The sequence below is a fragment of the Petromyzon marinus genome, chromosome 29 (assembly GCF_048934315.1).
Source record: "Petromyzon marinus isolate PM22_M1 ecotype Great Lakes invasive population chromosome 29, UKy_Petmar_22M1.pri1.0, whole genome shotgun sequence".
Taxonomy (NCBI): Eukaryota; Metazoa; Chordata; class Hyperoartia; order Petromyzontiformes; family Petromyzontidae; genus Petromyzon; species Petromyzon marinus.
Window position 1 is genome coordinate 3,827,585 of NC_133695.1, and position 23,404 is coordinate 3,850,988.

The following is a 23,404-nucleotide window of genomic DNA, read 5'->3' on the forward strand; positions in this document are numbered from 1 at the left end:
TCGCGCGCGACGTAAAATCGTGAACGCGAACACCTTGCGCGTGACGTCATCGTGCGCGACGTAAAATCGTGAACGCGAACACCTTGCGCGTGACGTCATCGCGCGCGACGTAAAATCTGGAACAACGCGAACACCTTGCGCGGGACGTCATCGCGCGTAACGTAATGTCGGCAACGACGCGAACACCTTACGCGTGACGTCAACGCGCAACCAACACATCGTAAACCGAGGGCATGTCACCGCGCACGCCGTGACGTCATTACGCACGCGCAGCCCTTCCACCGCCTCCCCCCCTCCACGCCACTCGTCAAAGCCTCGCCAGCGCGTGCCGCTGCCACAGCCTTTTGTGCGCCTCGCGTCTTCGCGGCGATGTCGGCGGATAAAGAGAAAAAGAGGTGAGGGCCCGGCTGACGCCGATGTCGCGGTGGCTTGGAGAGGCGGCGCGCCCCCCCCTCCACCACCACCACCTCCCGCGAATCGCGTGGGGCCGCAGCGAGAGTCGAACTTTAACGCCGTGAACGCGCGGCCCGACGAGTCGTGGGGAAAGCGGCTCCCACGGGGCCTTTTTTTTCTTACTGGAAGTGACGGGCGGCGCGGAGAAGTGGTTAGCCCGGCCGCTTCGTCGAGAGCCGTAGACCGTCACCCTCTCACCCCCCTCACCCCGGCCGGTTCACCTCGCAGAGTTTGTTCGTTGCGGCGAGGGGAGCTGCGAGCTCGCAGCGCAAACGTCAATCGTAAACGGCTACCCCCCCACCACCACCACCCAGCCCTTTCACGCGTAGGTTGAACGTCGATTCATTGAAGAGTTGCTTTGGCGGCGTGGCGCATCCGGTGGTGTAGTGGGGTTGGTGGTCTACCAGCCGCAGCGTCTCCCACCACTCGCCCGAAATGTGAAAGAAAGGGACCCGACGCATTTAGCGTGAAAAGTTGTGCGCTTTAACGCGGCTCCTCGGTCGCGGGTCGAATCTGCGATGTGTTAAAGTCCAGGGGGGTGGTGGGGGGGTAGTGGAGAGGGGGAAGGGATCGAGAGTTATGGGAGAGGAACGATCGAAAGTCTCCGTCTTCCCCACCACCTCGTCTCTGTCAAGAGTTGCCTAACAAACGCGTCGCCATTTTGTACATGTACAGTGCGCTGTAGTGCTGCTGCTGCTGTTGTCACAGTGTTTGGTGGTGGTGGTGTGATGGGCACGTGAGAGGCCGCAGGCTCGAGTCTACCTCCAGGCGGGGCAGTTGATGTAAAAGCCAAATGTAGTTGTAAATTCCCACCCCACCTGCTTCGTTATCTGTGTACATGGTGCACGCGCACAGCCGATCGATTGGAGCAGGTCGCTTGTGGTGGAATAAAAGTGTGGGTCACTCGCACCGCTCCACAATACAGCTGTGACGGACGTTGGAAAAGTAGGCCAAATACTCTCCTCCCAGACTTGCGGGGGTAGTTGTCTCGAGAGCTTCGCTTCCCTCGAGTTGTGGAGGGATCCTTCTGCTTTGCTGGCAGTGGCGTGAGAAAGAAGTTGCAGGACTGTGCCCTTTCACGCAGTGTATCGTACATAGCTCGGAGTCCCACAGTTCGCCTGTATGTGTGTGTGTACACAGTTTAGTAGTGGCAAGCAACGCTAACAATATGATCCCGGCAAGCCTGAGTTCGATTCCCGGTCAAGGTTAAGAGTGAGCGAGTGATGTCTGAATCGATCGTGATAGAAGGCCACCACCATCACCGTCACAAATCCCCGCATTGGCCAGCGTGATTTTGCGTGGTCAAACAACGCGATGATCGACAACCTTCATCCGTCAGTGGATACACAACCGGCTGTTTGTTGTTGTTAATATACTGTGTGCGTTTAAAGGTGGAATCGGTGGCGCTGTAATGCGGTTTCCGTAGTGCGCTATGAAGCCGGACTGACTCGAGTTTGATTCCGTGTCACGGTCGAGATGAGTGACCGGTGGTGATGGCTTCAGCCAGTCCTGGCGTCTCCAAAAGCTTTGATTCGATTGTGTGTAAAACAACGGTTAGGGAAACAAAGACGGCTTTTTTTGTGTGGCTTCACCCCATCGCGCACCGTGCTGGCTTCAATAGGTGCTCGCAAACAGTGCTCGTTCACTTTTCGATTTAAAGCTTTCGTGAATGCAGGGATTCATCTTCTTGGTTCGTTCGGTAAAGTCACGTAGAAGGGAAATAATAAAATTAATAAAAATAAAACAATAAAAAATAAAGTGTTTTATTATGTTTTATATTTTATTATTTCCCTTCTCCGTGGCTTTACCGAAAGAACCAAGAAGATGAATCCCTGCAGTCACGAAAGCTTTAAATCGAAACAAACAAGAGTGTGATAACGAAAGAGAGAATCCACGACGGCCTCGTTCACTTTGGTACGTGTCTCTATATTGGGATCTTTGCCTTTATATTGTCTTCTTACCTGGGAAATGTCTAAATCGGGTACCGTGGCATCTACACGGCATGCGGAGTGGTCTTTATTCGGCGGTTTCCTGAGAATAAGCTTGGCATTATTTTCGATTATTAAGAGCCCGTTGAGAGGGTAGATTAGGCATGAAAATCAGTCATTAATGTTGTCTATCAGTCAACATAGGTTAACGATTGATTGTCTTGTTACTATTCAACTTGGTCAGAATAGGTAATTAATGTAATGGGCTGCAGTAAATAATTGAATGACTGTAGTGTTTGGATTTTGTCGAATTATTCTGGTACACACGTCTGTCAGATGCAGTTGTCATGATGCTGTTTTACTTTGGGAGCAAATTATCTATCGTCTGTATAAATAAGACCTTTGCCTGTCTGTCTCAAAAACCTATAGGGTACCTCCCGACCAGTTAGAAAGCTGAGATTTCATAGAAAGCTGACATTTAGCTTTTCGGACACAATAGGAAAATATGAAAATCCGAGATTTTTTTTATTTTAAAGCCCCCAAATCTAGATTTTAAGTGCCCCATACACATGTTTGTGCCTGGTGGCATTCAGAAAATGTTCAAAATATAAGATTGCGGTTTATTTTCGTTTGATAGAGCAAATAAAATTTAAGCGAGAACCATTTTATGATGTTGAAATCTGAATAATTCTTAAATGGTAAAAGACAGGAGCTTCCTCTCCTAGAGTATTAAGTTCATTAATTTTTGTTCTTTCGAATAAAGATAAGAACGGAATCTTTAAATCAAGCGGATTCCGATGAATAGGTATTTAAATATAAGAAATTTTACCAAGTAGTCAACAATTAGTTTTTTTGCGGAAAAATACATTTTTGGAGTTGTGTTAATTACTATTACTATATTTATTGAAAACTTTTCCCTGGTGAAGACAGGCTTTATGAACTTGTACAATATACACATGAAGCTAACCAGAGGGTATGTGTGGTGTCATTAGCGCTAGATGGTTATTTTTTTTCAATGTACTTTCATATTCTTTGGGTCTTTCGGTAAAGTTACGTAGATAGAAAAATAATAATAAAAATACAAAATATCACGACGTTTCGATCGCAACACAAGCAATCGTCATCAGGTGAAAAAATAGAGCGGGAGAGCTGCTGAGAGCGGGAGAGCTGCTGAGGCAGGAAAACATTTTTTTCCTGCCTCAGCAGCTTTCCCTCTTTATTTTTTCACCTGATGTAGATTGCTTGTGTTGCGATCGAAACGTCGTGATATCTTTTATTATTATTTTTTCTATCTACGTGGCTTTACCGAAAGACCCAAAGAATATGAATTCCTGCAGTCACGAAAGCTTTAAGTCAAGAATGTACTTTAACGTAAATTTCTATGTTGATTTTGCTCTTTCTGTCATGGCTTGATAAGTTTCCATTGGTCCCATATGAGACGAAGTATCCATGCAAATCTCTCAGAGGAGTGCGATCCTGGGTGTCTAGAGAAACAGCCCTCGGTAGCAGATCTCAGTGGAGATACCTCCGTCCAATTGATCATTTTAATTGTTGGAGCTGGAAATGCAGCCAACTTAAGTACTCGACCAAATTAAAAGTTATTTTTTTTGTGCGCAGACATTGATTACCGGTATGAGATCATAAACTTCACTGCACTTGAGAACCCAGTTGAATCTCACTTGGGTTTGAACCAAGGATCTCAATGGTGGCAGCTGGGGTTATTTTTTTTCTTACAAAAAAATGATTTTGCTCAATGTTTATTCCGAATTGTCCTGGTACCACCTGTCATTATTCTGCATTTAACAATTCGCTGAGCACCTGCACACGTTCTGATTGCGGGACGTTCCATTCCTTGGCTGTCTAATTATCATTCCTTAGTAATGGCTGATAGCTTTATGGATTCCTGCATACATACATGCACACTGTAATTAGCAAAAACGGTGGGCTGCATCACATTATATCCCTGGATAATTAGTTTGTGGTGTAACCTAATTTAAGAGCTAACTTTCCAGTCGTCATACGAGTGCAAAATGTGGAGTGACTAAGCCAAGTGATTTTGTCATGATGTAGTTGGGATTTAGCAGCTTTACTCTGAAATTTGGAGCCACGTGTAATTCTGGTTAATGGTCAGTTTGTGCCATGATGGAGTCAGAGTTGGTCTGGTGCCCAATTAAAACACACTCCAACTTCCATAGAGACTCCCCTACCACAACTCTCTTTGAATCTGTGTCCTTCTCTCTGTGTCTCTGTCCATCTCTCTTGTCTGTTACGTTTAAAAAATGTCTCCCTCTGTGTGTGTCTCATCTATATCTGGTTGTTTCCATGTCTGTCTCACTGTCTCCCTTCATTCATCTCCCTTTGTGTTTGTTTATTTTTCTCTCTTGCTCACTGTGTCTCTTCCCATGTTTCCATCTGTCTCTGTCCTTGTTACCCCTGTCTATTTGTCTGTGTGTCTGTCGCTCCATATCTGTCTCACTATGTCTATATCGGTCTCCCTCTGCATCACTCTAAGCTCCATCTTTCCACAGTCCTCAGAGTGCCCCACTTGGTGTTGCGATGGCTCTGGTTTGAGCCAAACACGCACTGCATGTTGGTAATCGGATATTATTACGTCTAGAATAAATAAAAATTCCCTCATTAAGGAAGTAAAAGTAAATATTTCTTCTTTGTTTCACATTTTGAATTACTGTGGTGACATCAGTGTTACTTTACCAGCTGCGTTAATTCTGCATTGATTCATCAATTTTTTTTATTCCTATGCTCACGACTTGCACTTCAAATCACTTGTTTTTGGATCAGTATGTTTTAACTCATGTTTGTTGCACGTAACACATTCATGCGTTCCTTGCAGCCACTGGATGTGCTACGTTAATTGCATTGAAAGGGAATTAAATGTTGAATGGAATGCGACCTTACATTGTGACAATTCATGGAAGGGGACACGTAATTACAGGCTTCCTTTCTCTATACGCCGACCGCAGTATATGGTTTCAGTCCAAATAAGTACTAAGCTCATCAATTTACAGATACCTCGCTGACCTGAGGACACACAAATCTCTTACGCTATGGGTCCTGCCAGAAACGCTTTAAATTCTCACAGCCATTCGCCGGTCTTATTTCACATCCAGCTGCGAACCTGTAGCTGGGCAGTTCCGAATATTAGGCAACCTAAGTCAAACACCTCCTCATCATGGATAAGGTAATAATCAATAACAATGCTGGATTAATGTTTCCTCGTGCCTGTCAATCATGGGGGTTGTTTGACCATACTTTACCATTGTAGCCCCAATGGCGGTGGAGCTTCATTATCAGCCCGAGGGCAGTGCTGAAAAATCCATGGTTGCACTTTCCTACTATCCTCCCCCACCTTCACCAACCTCCACCGACCATCATGGTTATGTATGGTCCAAATTACCGCCCCACAATCCGCATGGACATGATGGGGGGAGGCCCTCATCCACCATTGGATTGACAAAAAAAATGCATTGAATATGTAATAATAACACAGTAATAATAATGATGATAAGGGCGGTAATAAAATAATAACAACAGACTTTTTTTAGCAAGGCTAAAAATAAAAACTCGTTGACATGTCCGTTATGTTTAGGAAGGGCACGCCGGGCATGAGGTGACATTTCGGATGGATTCAGAAGTGACGAGTACGCTCTGAATTCCGGTGGCGTATGGTGGACCATGGGCCCTGGTGTATGAAATGGGACCCTATCCCGTTCCCCCACCATGTCCAATTTAACCTCCACCCTCTAGCCTGGGGTAACCTGCAATTGCCACACCCCCTGCACACTCAAGCTACGCTATTGCACTGAACGTACGTACGGAGAGTCGTAGTCCGGTTCCATGAGCCTCTGTAATTAACGCTGAACCACTGTGTAGCCTTCATCTTACATGTATGAGCCATGCTGTTTTACTAGGGCACCCAGTGGCGTAGAATGGTTGGCACGTACCCTGATGCATCAGCGAATCAAACCTCGGTAGAGAATATACAAATCAAAACATTTTTACAAGCAACATTCATTGCGTGTATCTTGAGCTTGAGAACCGGTATTTATCTTTACAAACTATACAATTTCACTTCCAATAAATGCAGAGGTGGAGCGATCCGATCAACTCGTGTGCAGAAGTGGGGGTGGACTTGCAATGCGAGAGCAGATGCCTTCATTGCTGGATGAAGGCATCTGCACACCATTCCCATCAGCAGTGGATAGATCGTGGCTGATGATAGCAAGGGGGAGGCCTTCATCCAGCAGCGAATAGATGGTTGGTGGTGATGAGGATAACTGCAGCATAATTATCCGACCGTTGCAGCTGTAGAAGTGGATACAAAGGTCAGGATAATTTATTAATTTTCACCTTGTTTCAAATGATATTGCACGTCGGATCGATGCCGTTGACAGATTGTCAAGCAGCCGTCATTTTGCGCGACCCCTTTTAATGCCGCCTCTCGTTACACTTTTCTGCCGCAGTGTCGCCCAGCCCGAAAAATTAGAAAGTTATTTTTATGGAAACATTGAACCCACGACATGTCATACCTGTGATGAGCCTCGGTATTGCGATCATCCGAATTATCACGTCGGCGGGTGGATTGCCCCTTTTTCCTCGCATAAGCCACATGGCCCATTATTGCAGAGGGGTTGGCCGCTCAGATGATTGTCCTAGTACATGTACTTCTATTCTGCGATACTCGAATTACCTCTGCTATCCTTAAATAGAGATGCATTCACTTACAAATCATAGACTTGCACAGAGACCCACAGACTCGCATGATTGCATAAGGTCAGCTGCTCCATATAGTCTCAGTCTTCTTTCTCCGTTCTCTTCTTTGCCTCTTATCTACTCGCATCCACAATCTTCGGCATCACGTTCCACCACATTCTTCCATCTCACCCTCGGTCTCTCCTCCTCATGCCCTGCACTGCTGGCCATTTCCATAGTCCTTCTCGTTGCATCTTATTTGTCTCTTCTCAACACGTGCCCCATCCATCTAATTCTGACTTCTCATCATCTCGTGAATATGTGCCACCCTTACGGTTTGCACCATTTTATTTTCTATTGCTCGTTAAACCAACACAGTTAAAGTAGGCAAAGAATTGTCGAGTTTGCACAGCTCACGCTGGGTTTCATTGGGTCCACGCTTTCACACCCTCAGCACTCCTATTGTTTTATATGTAGAAGTCAGGTGCATTACGAGCTGATCCGCGCGTGATTGGTAAGCCTCAGCATTGCCCCGGTTCTGAAATTAATCTGTAAACATCCAAGCGCGTTCATTTTAAACGGCTCACGCTCTCCGCCTGCACAGATGGCTCCTCCCGTGAATGTAGGTGGCTCACAAAGCCGTTTGGAATAAGTGCGACAAATTAAATCGCCCGCTTAGAAAATAAAATGGCCTCTCTCGTCTTTCCCACCGTCAACTTTTCTTTTTATCGGCCCACCCTCCCCCCCTGTTATGTGAATTGTGTATCCAGTTATCAGTACTTTACACACTTATGTGTGTATATGAGGAATTATCTGGAAGTTGTAACCAACTCATTCTGCTCATATTTGGGCCAGTCGACAGTCCATCATTCACCATTTTGTCCGGGCCCAATCGCTGATAAGGGGTCATTTGGGGATAAGTACCTCCTGAAGTGGGTACATATATGTTCAACTATTTATGCTCGAGTGTAGCGAGAGAGAGAGCAACCTGACAGTGGGGACACATTTACCTGATTTTTTTATGATTTTATTGGCTGGCTGAGTAACTCGGCAGTGCTGAAAAATTCACCCTCTCTGAGCACCTGCACACGCCTTCAGAGGAGCAAAATGCACGGTTAATTTGATCTTCATATAGTGTCGCACAATATTGGCGCGAAAAAGAGGCTTTTCACCGTAACTCAAATTTGCTGTGCATGGCGATATAATTCGAAATAGCAAGGACCTTTGGCAAGGTCATTTGGAGTCAAGTGGGTTTGTTTACATTGCAACTTGACCATTCCCTCCCAAGTTCACTTTATAAAAAGCTCCCAACTGTGATGGCAGTGGTGGCGGGTGGCCAGCTTGATAATTTATTATGGCAAGCGACTTCATACATGTGGGAGAATAGAAAACGATGCTGGCCGTGATGGTGATGGAGAAGAGAGAGTGGATGGCAGCTGGCGCTACTGTAATTTTATACCAGCACTGCAGCGGTGCCTGAAGGCATCGCCAGTTACCTAAAATGTTTCTCATTGTGGACACAAAAAATGCTTTTTTTTAAGTGCTTGGCGGTACGCAAACTGGCGGAGGTCTATGATGTTGGCTGGTCCATCGTGTTGGCTGATTGGTGCTAAAATTCGACATGTGGATCTGCTAATGCACGTGGTGGTGGATGGAGCGTTGGCGCCCCGTGCTCTGAATCTGACGTCCCAAGTTCGATTCCTGGTCATGGCTATAACTGCATTAGCAAGTGATATTAGAACCAGTCTTTGGCCTCTCTCTCTCCCCTTCACCAATGCTTTTCCCTCCTATATATTTTTTGGAACGCTCTTCCGTCCGATATTAGGAAATTACTGGAGCTATGCACTTTTAAATCGAGTTTGAAAAGAAACGCACTGACCAGCGTGGTTAAGTTTGGCAAAAAAGCAACTGACCTACGCAGCATGAGTTGGCCTTTATCCATTTGGCGTTTTGACAGTGGCTGGAATTGAAATTCGCGTGGCATATTTGGCTCAACATCCTGCAGCTACGAATGGGTGTCATGAAATGTGGCATTAATTTCATTATAATTTAATTAACGAGTCTCGTTTTTCCATTTCAACATTATTTGTATTGTGCTGAATTTGCCAACTTTTATTTGGTCATGTGAACTCCTACACTTGTTTCGCATTATTTAAATGAATTAATGCACTGATGTATAATCTCATGGTCTTTTGAGACTATATGCCTCTTTAAGGGTAGGACCTGGTCAAATATATTTTTAAGATAACGTCCAGTGGCTTTTTGCATTCACAACTTTGCACTTGACATGATTTCATTTACGTGTCGGCCAAACCAAAACAAAAAAAGGTAAAATCCTCTAGATAAATAATGAAATTCAGTGCAACAGTGATGTACTCAAATATTTACATCTGACTTTTGTTCACGCATTGTCTTCAAGTCACGGACAAACATGTCCCCCGCCAAGTCGCACTCCTCTCTCTCCATTGTCACCCGCCTGCCTCAGTCAACAGTTGGAGAGGGGTGGTGTCTCCCTCTCGAAAAATAAATCGGTAGCAACAAAAACCCCACACTGGCCGGGCCAAGTATTGCCCTTCACAATTCGCTGCTCCCTCCCGCCACGGCAATGGCGGACGACTCTCGTAATGACATAGGATGGCTCGACGATTTAAAGAAGTGATTCCTGTTCTTTGTTTTGTCTCAACCCGCCTCGTTTGCATTGTTCATCATTCGCTCTTCTCTGCATTGGTGGAGTGGTTTGTTCACTTCTGATTAGGACTTGGTTAGCCTCAAATAATAATTGAGCCAGTTTAGCACTCGGGATTTGGCTTGGAGTTGTTACCGCTTGTTGTTCGGCATGAAATACTAGCGACGTTTTTGCTCAATGTGCTGGGAACTTTCAGTTATTCTACCCTGGAATGTCTCGCCGAGTCTTCAGTGGGAGTTTCTTGGTCACCTGTCCAAATACTAACAAGTTAAAACCTGCTTGGCTTTCAAGGTCCCGATGCGATTTGGAGCGCTCGTGTTCATTTGGTCGATCCCTAAATCACTGTGGCTATGCCAAAACCTGTAAAAAATCTACGCAGATCATTAATGTCCAAATTGGATAGAGTGCAAGGTCACCCCCAAAAAATATTTCCACTCACCCCCTGTTCTGACAAGTGACTCTTTCTGCCTGTTGAGCAAATTCCAGCGAACCTGACCCGGCTGTCAGTCATCTGGCACGAGGATAGCGCAGAGCTGTTGGCACGGCATGGGTGGGTAGGGGTTTAGAGGTGGGGAAACGAAGGTGGCAGTGAGCCACGGTGGCGTGACCATGCGATTTTAAACGCCTGTGCCATTACCCCCGACTGCGCGGTCAAATGTGGTCACGACTGCCACCACGCCACTCACGGCTGGCTTATTGGCCATGCCAACGTGAGCGCCGGACCGGCCCTGTGTGTGTATGCGTCTGGATATAATGTAATTCACAGCACTATGTTAGTCCGCCGCTGGACGAATGCCTCCCCAGGTCAATGGGATTGTTTGACCATTCTTCACCACGCTGGTCAGTGCGGGTTGGTGAAGTGGTGTAGCCCCAGGACTAGTTTCTGTTATCTCTTGTCGCTGGTGTTAACCATGTGTGTGCGTGTAGCATGGGGAGCGGTAGTGCATTGTTTAGCGCGCTGCGCTACGAACCCAGAGATTTTGGTTCTATACCCAACCTTGCCTAACATTGGCGGCGAGTTATTAGAATTGGTGCGGGCGCTGCACTAGGTCGGCTCGGCCTTAAAATTGAGTAGCTGTGTAAACATCAGCACTGGGAAGAGGAAGGCAGCCGGGCGTGGTGCTGGCAACGCCACTCCCTCGACTGTCGTTCCGGCTTCAAATAGTGCTTACACACAGAACTTACTTTCCCAAACAGTTCGAAGGCTACACGGGGGATCTTTTTATTTGTGTAATATAATAAACAGCTCTTTACCAATCCACTGCTGTATGTATGAAGTCCTCTCCGCTACATGGCAGTCAAGGGGGGTTGTTTTACCATACATTGCCACTGGTCAGGACCGGTTGAGATATCACTCACCACTGGTGTTAGCCTTGTTTTTTGTGTGTGTGTATACATATTTTTCACTGTCAAGGTCTTTTGAGGCCAAGGTTAGAGAGAGCACTGGTTTCATTGCCACTGCTCACAGGGCCATGGCGCCAAAACAAAGTTACACATTCATCACAGAAAAAAAACTCATTATACGCTGCTGTGGAGGATTAAGAATAATAAAAATATATATAATGTACGGCCCTTTGTCAATCTAGTGCTGGATGGAGGTCTCCCCATACCATGTCAGTCATGGGGGGGGTGGTGATGGTTAGGTGGGCGTTCGTTTGATCATGTTTCACCACGCTGGTCGCTGCGCGTTGGAGAAGTTCGGTGGGTGGTCGGTCCCCCCTATCGGTTCGGATATCGTTCACCACTAATGTTAGCCGTGCCACGGCAATGGGGGGGATTAGCGGTGGTGGGTCGCGTGTCTATTGCTTGAGGTGTAAACCAGCCTTGTTAGTTGTATGCACGCATGTTGAACTTCCTTCGCACTGCACGTACGTAGCCAGCCGTGCCAGTCGGAGGTGTGCGGGAAATCGGAGGTGCACTCACTTTATCGCTCAACGCTGGCCGCTCCTACGCAAGTCACGAAGCTTCAATTAAAACCCGTTTCCTTCACGTTTTGTCGGTAGTCGTGGACAACTATACCGTGGTGTGGTGTGGGGGCGGTGTGCGGATTGTAGCCCCCGAGCCCGAGGGACACTGGTTTAAGTGGGGTGGGGGTGGGGGGTGCCCAGTAACCTTGGCAGTTGTGGCTCTGTTTGGTAGGTGCGTGCGAGACACAATAATGCAGCGCATCCTGCCTGGGGTTAAAAGGGAGATGTCATCTTTAGCAGGAAGTGACACACGCTTGGGGTTTATTGCCAAGGCTCATTCGCTTGGGACAATCACACGGACTGTGCGGATGGACAGGGCAGGTTGGCGGTGTCGGGGGGTGGGGAAGATTTGTGATTATTTTTAAGAGCGATTTGGACTGGTGAAATTAATAGGGTTGTTTTGTGCTTTGCCGTACCCCGTTGCGGCCGTGCGTTTTCTCCAGGCACTGCGGGTTTCTTCCATGTGCAGCATGCTCGTTTATGTAATTTAAAGTTGTCCTAATCGTATTTATAGAACGCCTTCGCTGAACGCACTTGACATAGCTTACAATGCAGGACCGTTCCAGCAAATGTCGTTAATTTTCAGCACTTTCAATCCACTTCTGGATAAAGGCTACCTTGACAATCGTGGGGGTTGTTTGACCATACTTAGCTAGCTGGTCTGTGTGCACCTAGCTGGTCTGTGTGCACCTAGCTGGTCTGTGTGCACCTAGCTGGTCTGTGTGCACCTAGCTGGTCTGTGTGCACCTAGCTGGTCTGTGTGCACCTAGCTGGTCTGTGTGCACCTAGCTGGTCTGTGTGCACCTAGCTGGTCTGTGGGTTGGTGAAGGAGAGGGCAGGGGGCGGTGATCGGGGGACGGCGACTGGAATTGAACTTATGTCGCCAGGTTCATAGTGCAGCGCTTGTACCACTACGCCAACGCTCGCCCCACCTTTCATTTGTACATGCATTAAAATTGGAGCTTGTTAAGTGACAATGGAAGATCAGACCTCATGAGGTTGCTTTTGTTAAGAACATTCTAGATGTGGTTATTGGGTCAAACAGCGTCGCGGGTGAAGGGAGGCAAACACGTTTTTTTTAAGTATAACTATTTTTTGCTTGCGTCTTGCAATGCAACTATTATTACATTTGATATCAATGCTTACACTAGCGATACACGCTACAGCACCACCAGCGCCTACGATGCATGCAGGTTGCACGTGAGTGCATCCCTTTAGGACAATAGAAGCAATGACAGCTGAGCAAGCGAGGGAGAAATAATGCTGGAGACGGACAACAGGCGTGACTTGAGAACAACATCAAGGCAAACGCTGAAGGTTACTGTGGCACGTGTGACGTTTGACGTCATTGCCTTGGCCAGCAGGGCGAATAGTTTTTTACTCCTGGTTATTTTTTGCGCTGTTTTTTGGCAGCCCCCTTTGATCAGTTTGGGCGCTTTTTTGGAGGGGGCACTCTGCCTAATCGAAAAACACATCTTTTCACAAAGCTTTCGTTCCGTCTTGGCTCATCCTTTACGATAACTAATGCATCCCAACCTGTTACAGGCAGAGCAGATGGACAGCACTAGTGCGCATTAACACTTCGAATCTTGGTTGTAAAGCGTAACAAGAACAAAAAAACTAAAATTTATTATTGAATGGGATCATCATAATTTGTCAAATCGCCGGAAAGGTTGTGTATCGCTGGGTGCCCTGCATTTGCACCCACGCGCATTGCCTTAATGTCCCATTACCTCATCTGCCTGCCAGGGGCTTGTATCTTTAAATCTCGGTTACACCCTCGTTCATATGTAAGGTGTACGAGCAAGTTCTGGTTCACGTGATTTCTATTCTTTACATTCCCTTTGTCAAGCCACGACAGAATGGACACTTACTCGACACCTTGTCGTTCTTGGGGGTTGTTTGACCACACATTGCCACGTTGGTCAATGCGTGTTTATGAAGAGGTCTGAACTGTAACTTGTTCGGTTATCCCCCGCTGCTAATGTTGGCTGTGGCCGGGATTTGAACTCGGGTCAACCGGGTTCAGAGTTTAGTGCACTAACCACTGCAGACGGGGCTCAGCAGTGTGAACTCATGTGTGTAGCTGTGTAAAACTGGCACACCTTGCGGAAGCTGTGCTGCGTGTACACTGTCAGGGCAACTCCGGTAAGTAAGGTTAAAATTCAACCAGGGTACAATATTTTTACCGACTTATTTTTGTGTGCTTCGTAATGGGTGACAGAGACCATAGTGCACCGTATAAACCGTGCTCCATGCCAAGATCACACCGACGGTCTTAACGTCGTCAAAGTGAGGACCGCCCTGACATCCATTCTCCCACGTCTCTGCTCTCTGCCTGCACCGATCCACACAGACCACCGCCGTGAAATGTCCTCGTATAACCCCATATGACCGGCACTTGTGTGTGGAGGCCCTTGTCCGGTAATTGATTGATCAAGTGCCATGAATATATAATAGCATGAAAAACAATCACCTTTTTGTTTTACTTAATAATATTTTTTTTCCGTGAAAAAAACATACCATCGGGAGGGAACTAGGCTGAGACCCATCAAGCTCTGCACTTGAGAACCTCGTTTCATTTAATCTCGTGTGAGCTGCTGCCAAAGTAGAAACACAGGACCTCCGCGGTGCTGGCTCGGTTGACCCCTGACGGACACAGCCATTTATTGATCTGCATGGGCTACCTGGCAGATCAGACTTGCACGTGTGTCAATTTGCAGAGATTCCCTCCCCGGATAACAAGTGTCGCAGTTTGGCTACTTTCCCGCATCTCCGTGTAGCCACGGTTGGCTACGTATGGCGCGAAAGAAGTTCATACAAACGTAACGTTTACGAGGTTGTTGGGGCAAGCGGTCTTAATGAGCTCCTATTAAGCTTGACACAGTGCACAGAGGTGTGGTTTGGACAGAACCAATGCCCGGCCACCTTTGTCTTTCTCGTGCTGGTTGCACACTGCACCAGGTCCTTATTTAAGGCTCATTTTGAACTCAGTGAGGGCTCAGAATCACTTTAAAAAATCATAAGCCACTGACATTAGCTAGGGCCAGGAACATCGATGGCTGGGTTCCTAGTGCAGTACGCTGAACACTAAGCCACCGCTCGCAACTGAGCACAACATATAAATATCCCCCATATACAGTGAGGGAAAAAAGTATTTGATCCCCTGCTGATTTTGTATGTTTGCCCACTGACAAAGAAATGATCAGTCTATAATTTTAATGGTATGTTTATTTGAACGGTGTGAGACAGAATAACAACAACAAAATCCAGAAAAACGTATGTCGAAAATGTTAGAAATTGATTTGCATTTTAATGAGGGAGATAAGTATTTGACCCCTCTGCAAAACATGACTTAGTACTTGGTGGCAAAAACCCTTGTTGCCGATCAGAGGTCAGACGAGTCTTGGAGTTGTCCACTAGGTTTGTGCACATCTCAGGAGGGATTTTGTCCTACTTCTCTTTGCAGATCTTCTCCAAGTCATTAAGGTTTCGAGGCTGACGTTTGGAAACTCGAACCTTCAGCTCCCTCCACAGATTTTCTATGGGATTAAGGTCTGGAGACTGGCTAGGCCACTCCAGGACCTTAATGTGCTTCTTCTTGAGCCACTCCTTTGTTGCCTTGGCCGTGTGTTTTGGATCATTGTCATGCTGGAATACCCATCCACGACCCATTTTCAATGCCCTGGCTGAGGGAAGGAGGTTCTCACCCAAGATTTGACGGTACATGGCCCCGTCCATCGTCCCTTTGATGCGGTGAAGTTGTCCTGTCCCCTTAGCAGAAAAACACCCCCAAAGTATGTTTCCACCTCCATGTTTGACGGTGGGGATGGTGTTCTTGGGGTCATAGGCAGCATTCCTCCTCCTCCAAACAGCGAGTTGAGTTGATGCCAAAGAGCTCCATTTTGGTCTCATCTGACCACAACACTTTCACCCAGTTGTCCTCTGAATCATTCAGATGTTCATTGGCAAACTTCAGACGGGCATGTATATGTGCTTTCTTGAGCAGGGGGACCTTGTGGGCGCAGAATTTCAGTCCTTCACGGCGTAGTGTGTTACCAATTATTTTCTTGGTGACTATGGTCCCAGCTGCCTTGAGATCATTGACAAGATCCTCCCGTGTAGTTCTGGACTGATTCCGCACCGTTCTCATGATCATTGCAACTCAACGAGGTGAGATCTTGCATGGAGCCCCAGGCCGCGGAAGATTGACAGTTCTTTTGTGTTTCTTCCATTTGCGAATAATCGCACCAACTGTTGTCACCTTCTGACAAAGCTGCTTGGCAATGGTCTTGTAGCCCATTCCAGCCTTGTGTAGGTCTACAATCTTGTCCCTGACATCCTTGGAGAGCTCTTTGATCTTGGCCATTGTGGAGAGTTTGGAATCTGATTGATTGATTGCTTCTGTGGGCAGGTGTCTTTTATACAGGTAACAAGCTGAGATTAGGAGCACTCCCTTTAAGAGTGTGCTCCTAATCTCAGCTCGTTACCTGTATAAAAGACACCTGGGAGCCAGAAATCTTTCTGATTAAGAGGGGGTCAAATACTTATTTCCCTCATTAAAATGCAAATCAATTTATAACATTTTTTGCCATGCGTTTTTCTGGATTTTGTTGTTGTTATTCTGTCTCCCACTGTTCAAATAAACCTACCATTAAAATTATAGACTGATAATTTCTTTGTCAGTGGGCAAATGTACCAAATCAGCAGAGGATCAAATACTTTTTTTCCCTCACTGTAGCTCTTATCAGACAGTTGGGCAAAGTACTGTTAGCGAGCACTTCAGGCCTGGCGAGGCGGCACGAAGGGATGGTGTGGCTGAAAGCAGGTATTCATTTAAGGCTGATTCGACTTGGTGAAGGCCCAGGAACGGAACAGATAATGACACTTGATGATCCTCTGGTCATGAATTGAACCCAGGGCACCAAAATTGTAGAGCAGTGGGCGAGCTAAATACACGCGCAAACGAGTTAATGCTCGCAAATGAGTTTATCATGGTCTCTCAAGTTCTCACCTGGATTAACAAAACGTAATTAGTCTACTTAAACTGACCACACACACAAACTCTCTCTGCACCAGGTACACACTCTACATTCCACCACCACCACTCTCTCATATAAGCCATGGCTGGGAATCCAACCCATATGACCTGGGTTCGAAGTGCAGTGTGCCAACCGCTTTGCCGCACATTGTGGGTACAGGCATATATAATAATCGGAACTCTCACTGTCCTTGAATGAATAAGCAGAATCAATATATTAATGCTTAAGGAATCCGATTATCTATAAAGCTCGTTTTCACTGATGTCCAGTAGGGGCGGGTCAGAAACAATATTGCCCTTCGACCTATTGGCTTTCCAGACCAAAGTTACCCAGCAGTATTTTATTTAGGCAAACAAACTCTGAACCGGTTTCGACATGCTGAGTCGCATCAGCAAAGTAACTATCACCCTTATAGCCTTAACAGACTGTTGGGGCAAGTGCTGTTAGCGGGCACCTATGAAGGCTGGCACGGCAGGTGAAGTGGTGTGGCCAGAAACACACCCGGGCCGCCTTTGTCTCCCCAGTGGCATGGTTTACACATTGCAGCAGGCACAGTGCTAATTTAAGAATGAGTCGGTCCTAGGGGTGGAGGAGAGGCCCAGGACCGGTTCAGATAATCGTCACTGGTGTTGGCCGTTAGCTGGGATGGAACTCGGGTCGCCGTGTTCCTCGCGCAGCGTGCCGCCTACTGCACGACAACTCCCTCGCGCACACAGACACACGATTGTGTGCGTGTCTGTTACCACAAGCGCGTGCGTCACTTGTGTTGCTCACGAGGGGCCTTTGTGACATTTCCACCACTTCCTGTGCCGCGAAAGAGAGAAAAAAAAAGCGAGATCGGCTTCACTGTAAACGGCGCGACCTCAACGTGACCTTGTATCTCCCCTTGCGGTGGCGAGACACACCCCCCCCCCTTGCTGCTCACTCGCCGGCTGTTGCTGCTGCAGCCCTGGCTGGGTTGGTTGGAAGGGTTTATAACATATATAATAAATAAAGAGGGGTGCGTTAAATAAATATATAAGGTGCAAATATTTCAGAGGACTGCGCAAAAACACAAGCTTGCCTATGTGGTCTCCCATGTCTAGTTTCCACCCAGACGCGGTGATCATTTAGCCCGTGACGAATTCGTGCGTCTCTTAATTGATGAATTGGTCCGATTCTAGGATCAAGATTCAACTTTAGAATTGTCTTTTTTGACATGATTGTGGGTTGTAGTTGGCACCTTGTTGCTGCAGGGGCACATTAACTAACTAGCGATGATTCGGGCCTCTTCATTGATTGGCTGAATTCTCAAGATTTGCAGTCGCTTCGTCTGTAGAATCGATTTTTTTACTCGACTATAAAACTTTTTTTTTACCAGGTAAGGCCAACTGAGCTATATAGCTATTTCTTGTAGAAGTGACCTGGCTATCACAAATGACAGGTCAACGAAGTGGCTTATTATCGTGTGGAAATTGATAGCAGCCACTTACTCTGAACACACGTTGATTCTAAATGTGGAGGGAAAAACCGGAGGACCCAGAGAAGACTCCACACTACCACGGGGAGAGAGACGCGCAAACTCCAAATATACAGCAGGCGTCAGTCAGTATCGAACCCACAACTACCTGTATACCTGGCGAACGAGGTAACATCTCGCCAGCGTCAGGTTAAAGCTCATGCCTCTTGTGGCTACAGGGGTCACACAAAGCTAATTACGTACGACATAAATGATCTGAAGACATAAGATTCGCACGCACGATTTGACGCATTTATATTGAGTGTAAGAATCGATTTTTAAATCAATTGAAATGTATACGTCGTTAAACCATAGAATTGTTATTTGTACTTGGTTGTATTTTGTGCGATATTCAGGCAACTGATTGGCATTCCGTGTCTCGATAATGTATGTATGTTGAACCTCTTTCGCGCACCATATGTATAGCCAACCGTGCTAATAACCTCGTTTTTTTCAAGGCTCTGTTTGCTGTTTAATAAAAAATCTCAAAGTCGCAACCCTGACAATACTTATTCATGCCACTGCTAGCAGAAGGGCTTCCCCTCGAGGCAGCTTTAGAGAACCCCTCCAGAGGACGTCTTGGAAAAGTTCAGCGTACGAGACCCGCCGATAAAGTAGCTGTGGCGTGTTAACCCCTTAATGTTGGTGAGTGGACAGAGGCAGAGAGTTGTAATAAACTTGCAGCGTTGTTTCAACTGCCACACCCCGGGACATCGAATCGAACTGGTCAACTGGATTGCAAGTCCAGTGTCCTAATCGCTAATCGTTTTTGGCTGTGCAAGGATGGAATCTGAAATAAGGCTGAAACACCATTACAGCGCAATCTGTTTTATCTGTTTTCCGTGCTCGATATTGTTCTCTGGCCACAGTGATAAGGATCGGGCTGCTGCGGGGTGAGTTTGCAGTTCTCGATGGTGTTTTTTTTTGTTTCCTTGCAAATATGTGTGGCGGTAGTTGTTTGGAGGGTCAGAAACTCGGGCCACCACTGTCGTTTGGAATTCATCCCGGAGGCATTCACGTGTTGAGTTTTCCACAGTTATTTAGTACGCATTGTTTTGACAAACACAGGCTTGACCAGTGGCCGCCCACCCCTCCCCACGGCACTCCTCGTTCACACTGCACCACCGCGCGCGTTACCAAGGTGCTCTTGCAAACCGCACCAGCTTCACGCGGTGGCACGTGGGTAGCAGGGGTTGTTTGAGCGTGTTTCGCCACACCGGCCAGAGCTGGTTGGAGAGTGCGGGATGCATGGGTGCCGGGGTGTGGAATTAAAGTACAACAAGTGGGTTTGTCTGCACCATCCTCTGCTAATTATGCCTCGTGGCCCCACGACAGCCGGCAGTAAACCGGTCTTGTACGGCGTTGATCGACAAAGGAGAGTTAAACCAGCAGTGGTCTGAATGTGAAAATGTATTTATTCAACGCATTCATAAAAACGTCTTGTTATCCCATTCCAGAGGAGGATACGTTTTTGAAAGGACGTTTGCATTTTTATTCATTAAATGTACTTGCCAAAACAAACTTTTTAAGACGAATGTAGGGCACTTCTATAGGAACAAATGTGAAAATTGGAAACCCAGAAATTGTAGTGTTAAATGTGTAGGTACTGGTGACAATACATTTATCAGAGATGCACCCGCAGGCCCAGGGGTGGGGAAAGGGGCAGTTTCCATTTAACGCCCCCATTCCCAACTTTTTTTTAACAAAAGCATGTTATTCATTTGATTATAATAAATATTAATGTTTCTATATTGAACACATTGAGTCAGTTATTCGAGTTTCATTTAAAATTAAAACCAAGTTATGCAAACTTATTTCTGACTTGGTACTCGTGATAGGAAAACAACGTTTAGCCGAGTGCACCCCTTGCACCGAACGAGCTTTACTTTGGTTGGGCCACACCAGACGCACGACAGATCCCATCCGATCAGAGCCACGTGTGACCAGTCGCAGACGCTCATAATCGCGACTCTATTTTAAAAACGACCTTTTTTCTCCTCCACCTTCCGACCCACCCGCCCCCCTGCCACCGCCGACCTTATCCCTCCCAAGCAGGGTGAACTCTGAGCGGCGGAAGGAGAAGTCTCGCGACGCTGCGCGATGTCGGCGCAGCAACGAGACGGAGGTGTTCTACGAGCTCGCCAACGAGCTGCCTCTCCCCCACAGCGTCACCTCGCACCTCGACAAGGCCTCCATCATGCGGCTCGCCATCAGCTACCTGCGCATGCGCAAACTGTTGCACAACGGTGAGAGACGACGCCGCCGTGACCTCCAACCCCGCCCCCCCCCCCACCCCGTTCTTCCGGCCGTTGATTGTGTCTGCGTGTTGAGGACTTCCTCACAATTCTGGAAATTCGCCTGATTAAGCTGGTTGTAATCATCAGCGAAATGTCGTACTCCATTTGTAAACGTTGTTTGTTTACGTGACAAATCTTACTATTTGCCTGTATATTTATGCGATCTAACTTAAAAACCTTTATGGTGGATAATATTGGTCGCGAAAGCCTATGTGTTAAACTATGTTCAACTTCTTTCGCACCGTACGTAGCTAACAGTGCTAATCGGAGGTGCGGGGAAACACAACAAACTAAACACAAAAGCAGTTCTAAAGAAATTAGTTTTCAATCTAGTTTTAAAGATGCATAGCTCCAGTGGCTTCCTAATATAGGAAGGAAGAGCGTTCCAGTGCTTAAATGTGAAAATAGTGGTGGTTGAATGAGGGTGGTGGTGAAAGTGGTGATGCTGGTTGCAGAGAGGTGGTGGCGATGATGGTGGTGGTCATGGTGGTGGTGCTGCTACCTGTGCTTCTGCTGGTGGTGCTGTTTTAATTGGTAGTGTAGTGTTGGAGGTTGTGGTGATCAAGATGATGATGGTGCTGCTTCTTCTGCCGGTGCCTGTGGAGGTAGCGAAGAGTCACGGTGACATGAGAGGAGTGCGTGGCTAACTTGCAAAATTTGAAAACAGAGTAGGCGCGCAGTCCGTTCCCTCGCTCGGCACCCCGCTCCGTACTCTGGAAATCGTTTGCTTTGGACACCGTGATTCTGCTGCGTGCACACTGCTGGCCTCTATGATCGGTTTCGCAGTATTTAACATGTATATTTATATATTACTTTGCTCCGGCAGTCATTTTCCCGCCAGTGAGTCATGTCAAAGTATTCTCGACAGACAGCATTTCACTTTCCAGTGGGTTTTATATTATTATTCTTTGGGTCTTTCGGTAAAGCCACGTAGATAGAAAAAAATAATACAATATCACGACGTTTTGATCGCAACACAAGCAATCGTCTTCAGGTGAAAAAATAAGAAGACGATTGCTTGTGTTGCGATCGAAACGTCGTGATATTGTATTATTTTTTTATATCTAAGTGGCTTTACCGAAAGACCCAAAGAATATGAATTCCTGCAGTCACGAAAGCTTTAAGTCAGGGTTTTATATTTGTTTTACAATATTCCTGCACTGTAACTCTTCCACCCGCACAACATGGGGAGGCCCTCATCCAGGAGTGCATTCGCAATTCGTCTATATATATAAACGTCTTCATTATCATCATCAGCCATGGTCAATCCACTGCTGGATGAAGGCCTCCCCAAGTCGTCACCACCTTTCAAGAGCCTACCACATAATAATCCACCGGGCACCTTTGCTCGAGCTGATTTAATCGCTCCATCTCCTTTCAGACGCGTTTCATTCCTTGTCGACCATTACTTTTTTTCCCGCTCATATTCAAGCGGTTGTCTGGTGGATTGTTGAATCACAGGACCGCGAGACATGGCTTCATGCTGACCGATAGAAGATGATCTGATGGCGTCAATGTCAGTAAAAATAAATAAATATGTGACACCAAGAAAGCGGTTTGAGCACATTCACCGTGGTCGGCACCTTGCCCACAGATACAGACCGGCTTGTGGCTGCTGCGCCGCGCAAGCCGCGGTAACAGCGATGACTCGCTGTCCACGGAATCGCGCGTTTCAATCGCTCCCCTTTTTATACGCAATGGCGAGCAAATGCCTCTTGTGCCCACTTGGATCCCGAGCCTGGGCGCCAGCGGATGGTGGACAGGGAAGGATCTGTTCAGAAATGGGGTGGGCAGCCGCTGAATGATGGAATTGGTTATTCAGCTGTGGGTTATCCTGGATGGGAGCCACTCCAAATTGTGGATCCAGGCTGCATCTGCGTGCTGCTGTAAAAATTCTCACTCAAGTGACGACTCCATCGAGGAGTGGTTTGCCAACACGACCTCCACGTTGCTGGATTACATTGCGTGCGTCCTGGCATAGATTTGTATGATGAGTAACCCGAAGAAATTAGATGAATTGCCACAATTCATGGTCAAGATTCCATTGAAAGATCGCTCATTACAATCGCTCCATTTAGACGCAATGGCAAGCAAGCAGTGAGTGTTGAGCGCCACTGTGCCCACGTGGAGCCTGAGCTGGGCATCGTTGGATCCTAGGCAGGGTGTAGGGTCTGCTCAGAAATAGCGCGGGCAACCGCACTAGGCGGCCCATTTACAATAGATAGTGATCATTCCTCGGGACGATTTGAATTTTAGGATCGGATGCTTTGCTTTGTTTGTTATCTGGCTTGCACTGTCCCATTTGCCAGTCATCTCAGTCAACTTGTAACACCAGGTTCTGTCTTCTGACCCCCTTGCAAGTCGCAAGCCTTCTTCCACACTTCATGTGGCCTCAACATGCACGCCTATCCTGGCACAAGCGCCCTGGTGACATCACCGCCACTTAGTGGCCAACTGGCGGCTGTTGTCATCGCCCTGTCCTTGGCACGCGCTTTGTCGCGTACAGTCTGTCTCTTGTTTCATTAATCTAAAGAAAAATATCGCCTATAGTTTGCGTCAGCGATAAATAATAGATTCTTCAATACAAAATTGGATGCATGGATCTTGAGCTTAATTTCAGTCTGCGCGTTGATTTAATTGATGCGTATTTTTTCTGGAAACTGACATTCTTGCAAATCCTGGTCTTCTTAAGTTCTCTCACTTAAACGAATAAACATTTCTTAACTTTAACTCAAACCCTTAATAATAAGCTCTATTTTATACAGCACCTTTCCTATCGAAATATCTCAGCTCTGTATGTAAAAAAATTGTAACTACACTCAC

The 23,404-nt window shown here is 46.7% G+C and overlaps 1 protein-coding gene across 4 annotated transcripts in view; it reads left to right on the forward strand.

The window, feature by feature from the left end:
- Positions 1 to 252: 252 nt before the first annotated feature.
- The window catches only part of HIF1A (hypoxia inducible factor 1 subunit alpha), a 48,054-nt gene continuing 24,902 nt past the window's right edge, over positions 253 to 23,404 (forward strand). For 3 of the 4 annotated variants that reach the window (XM_032962940.2, XM_076070469.1, XM_076070470.1), the window contains exons 1-2: positions 253 to 395; positions 20,337 to 20,530. In XM_032962940.2, coding sequence (XP_032818831.2) covers positions 370 to 395; positions 20,337 to 20,530 — 220 coding nt within the window. In that variant the 5' untranslated portion in view covers positions 253 to 369. The remainder of the gene's footprint in view (positions 396 to 20,336; positions 20,531 to 23,404) is intronic. The other variant, XM_076070468.1, reaches the window with a different exon arrangement.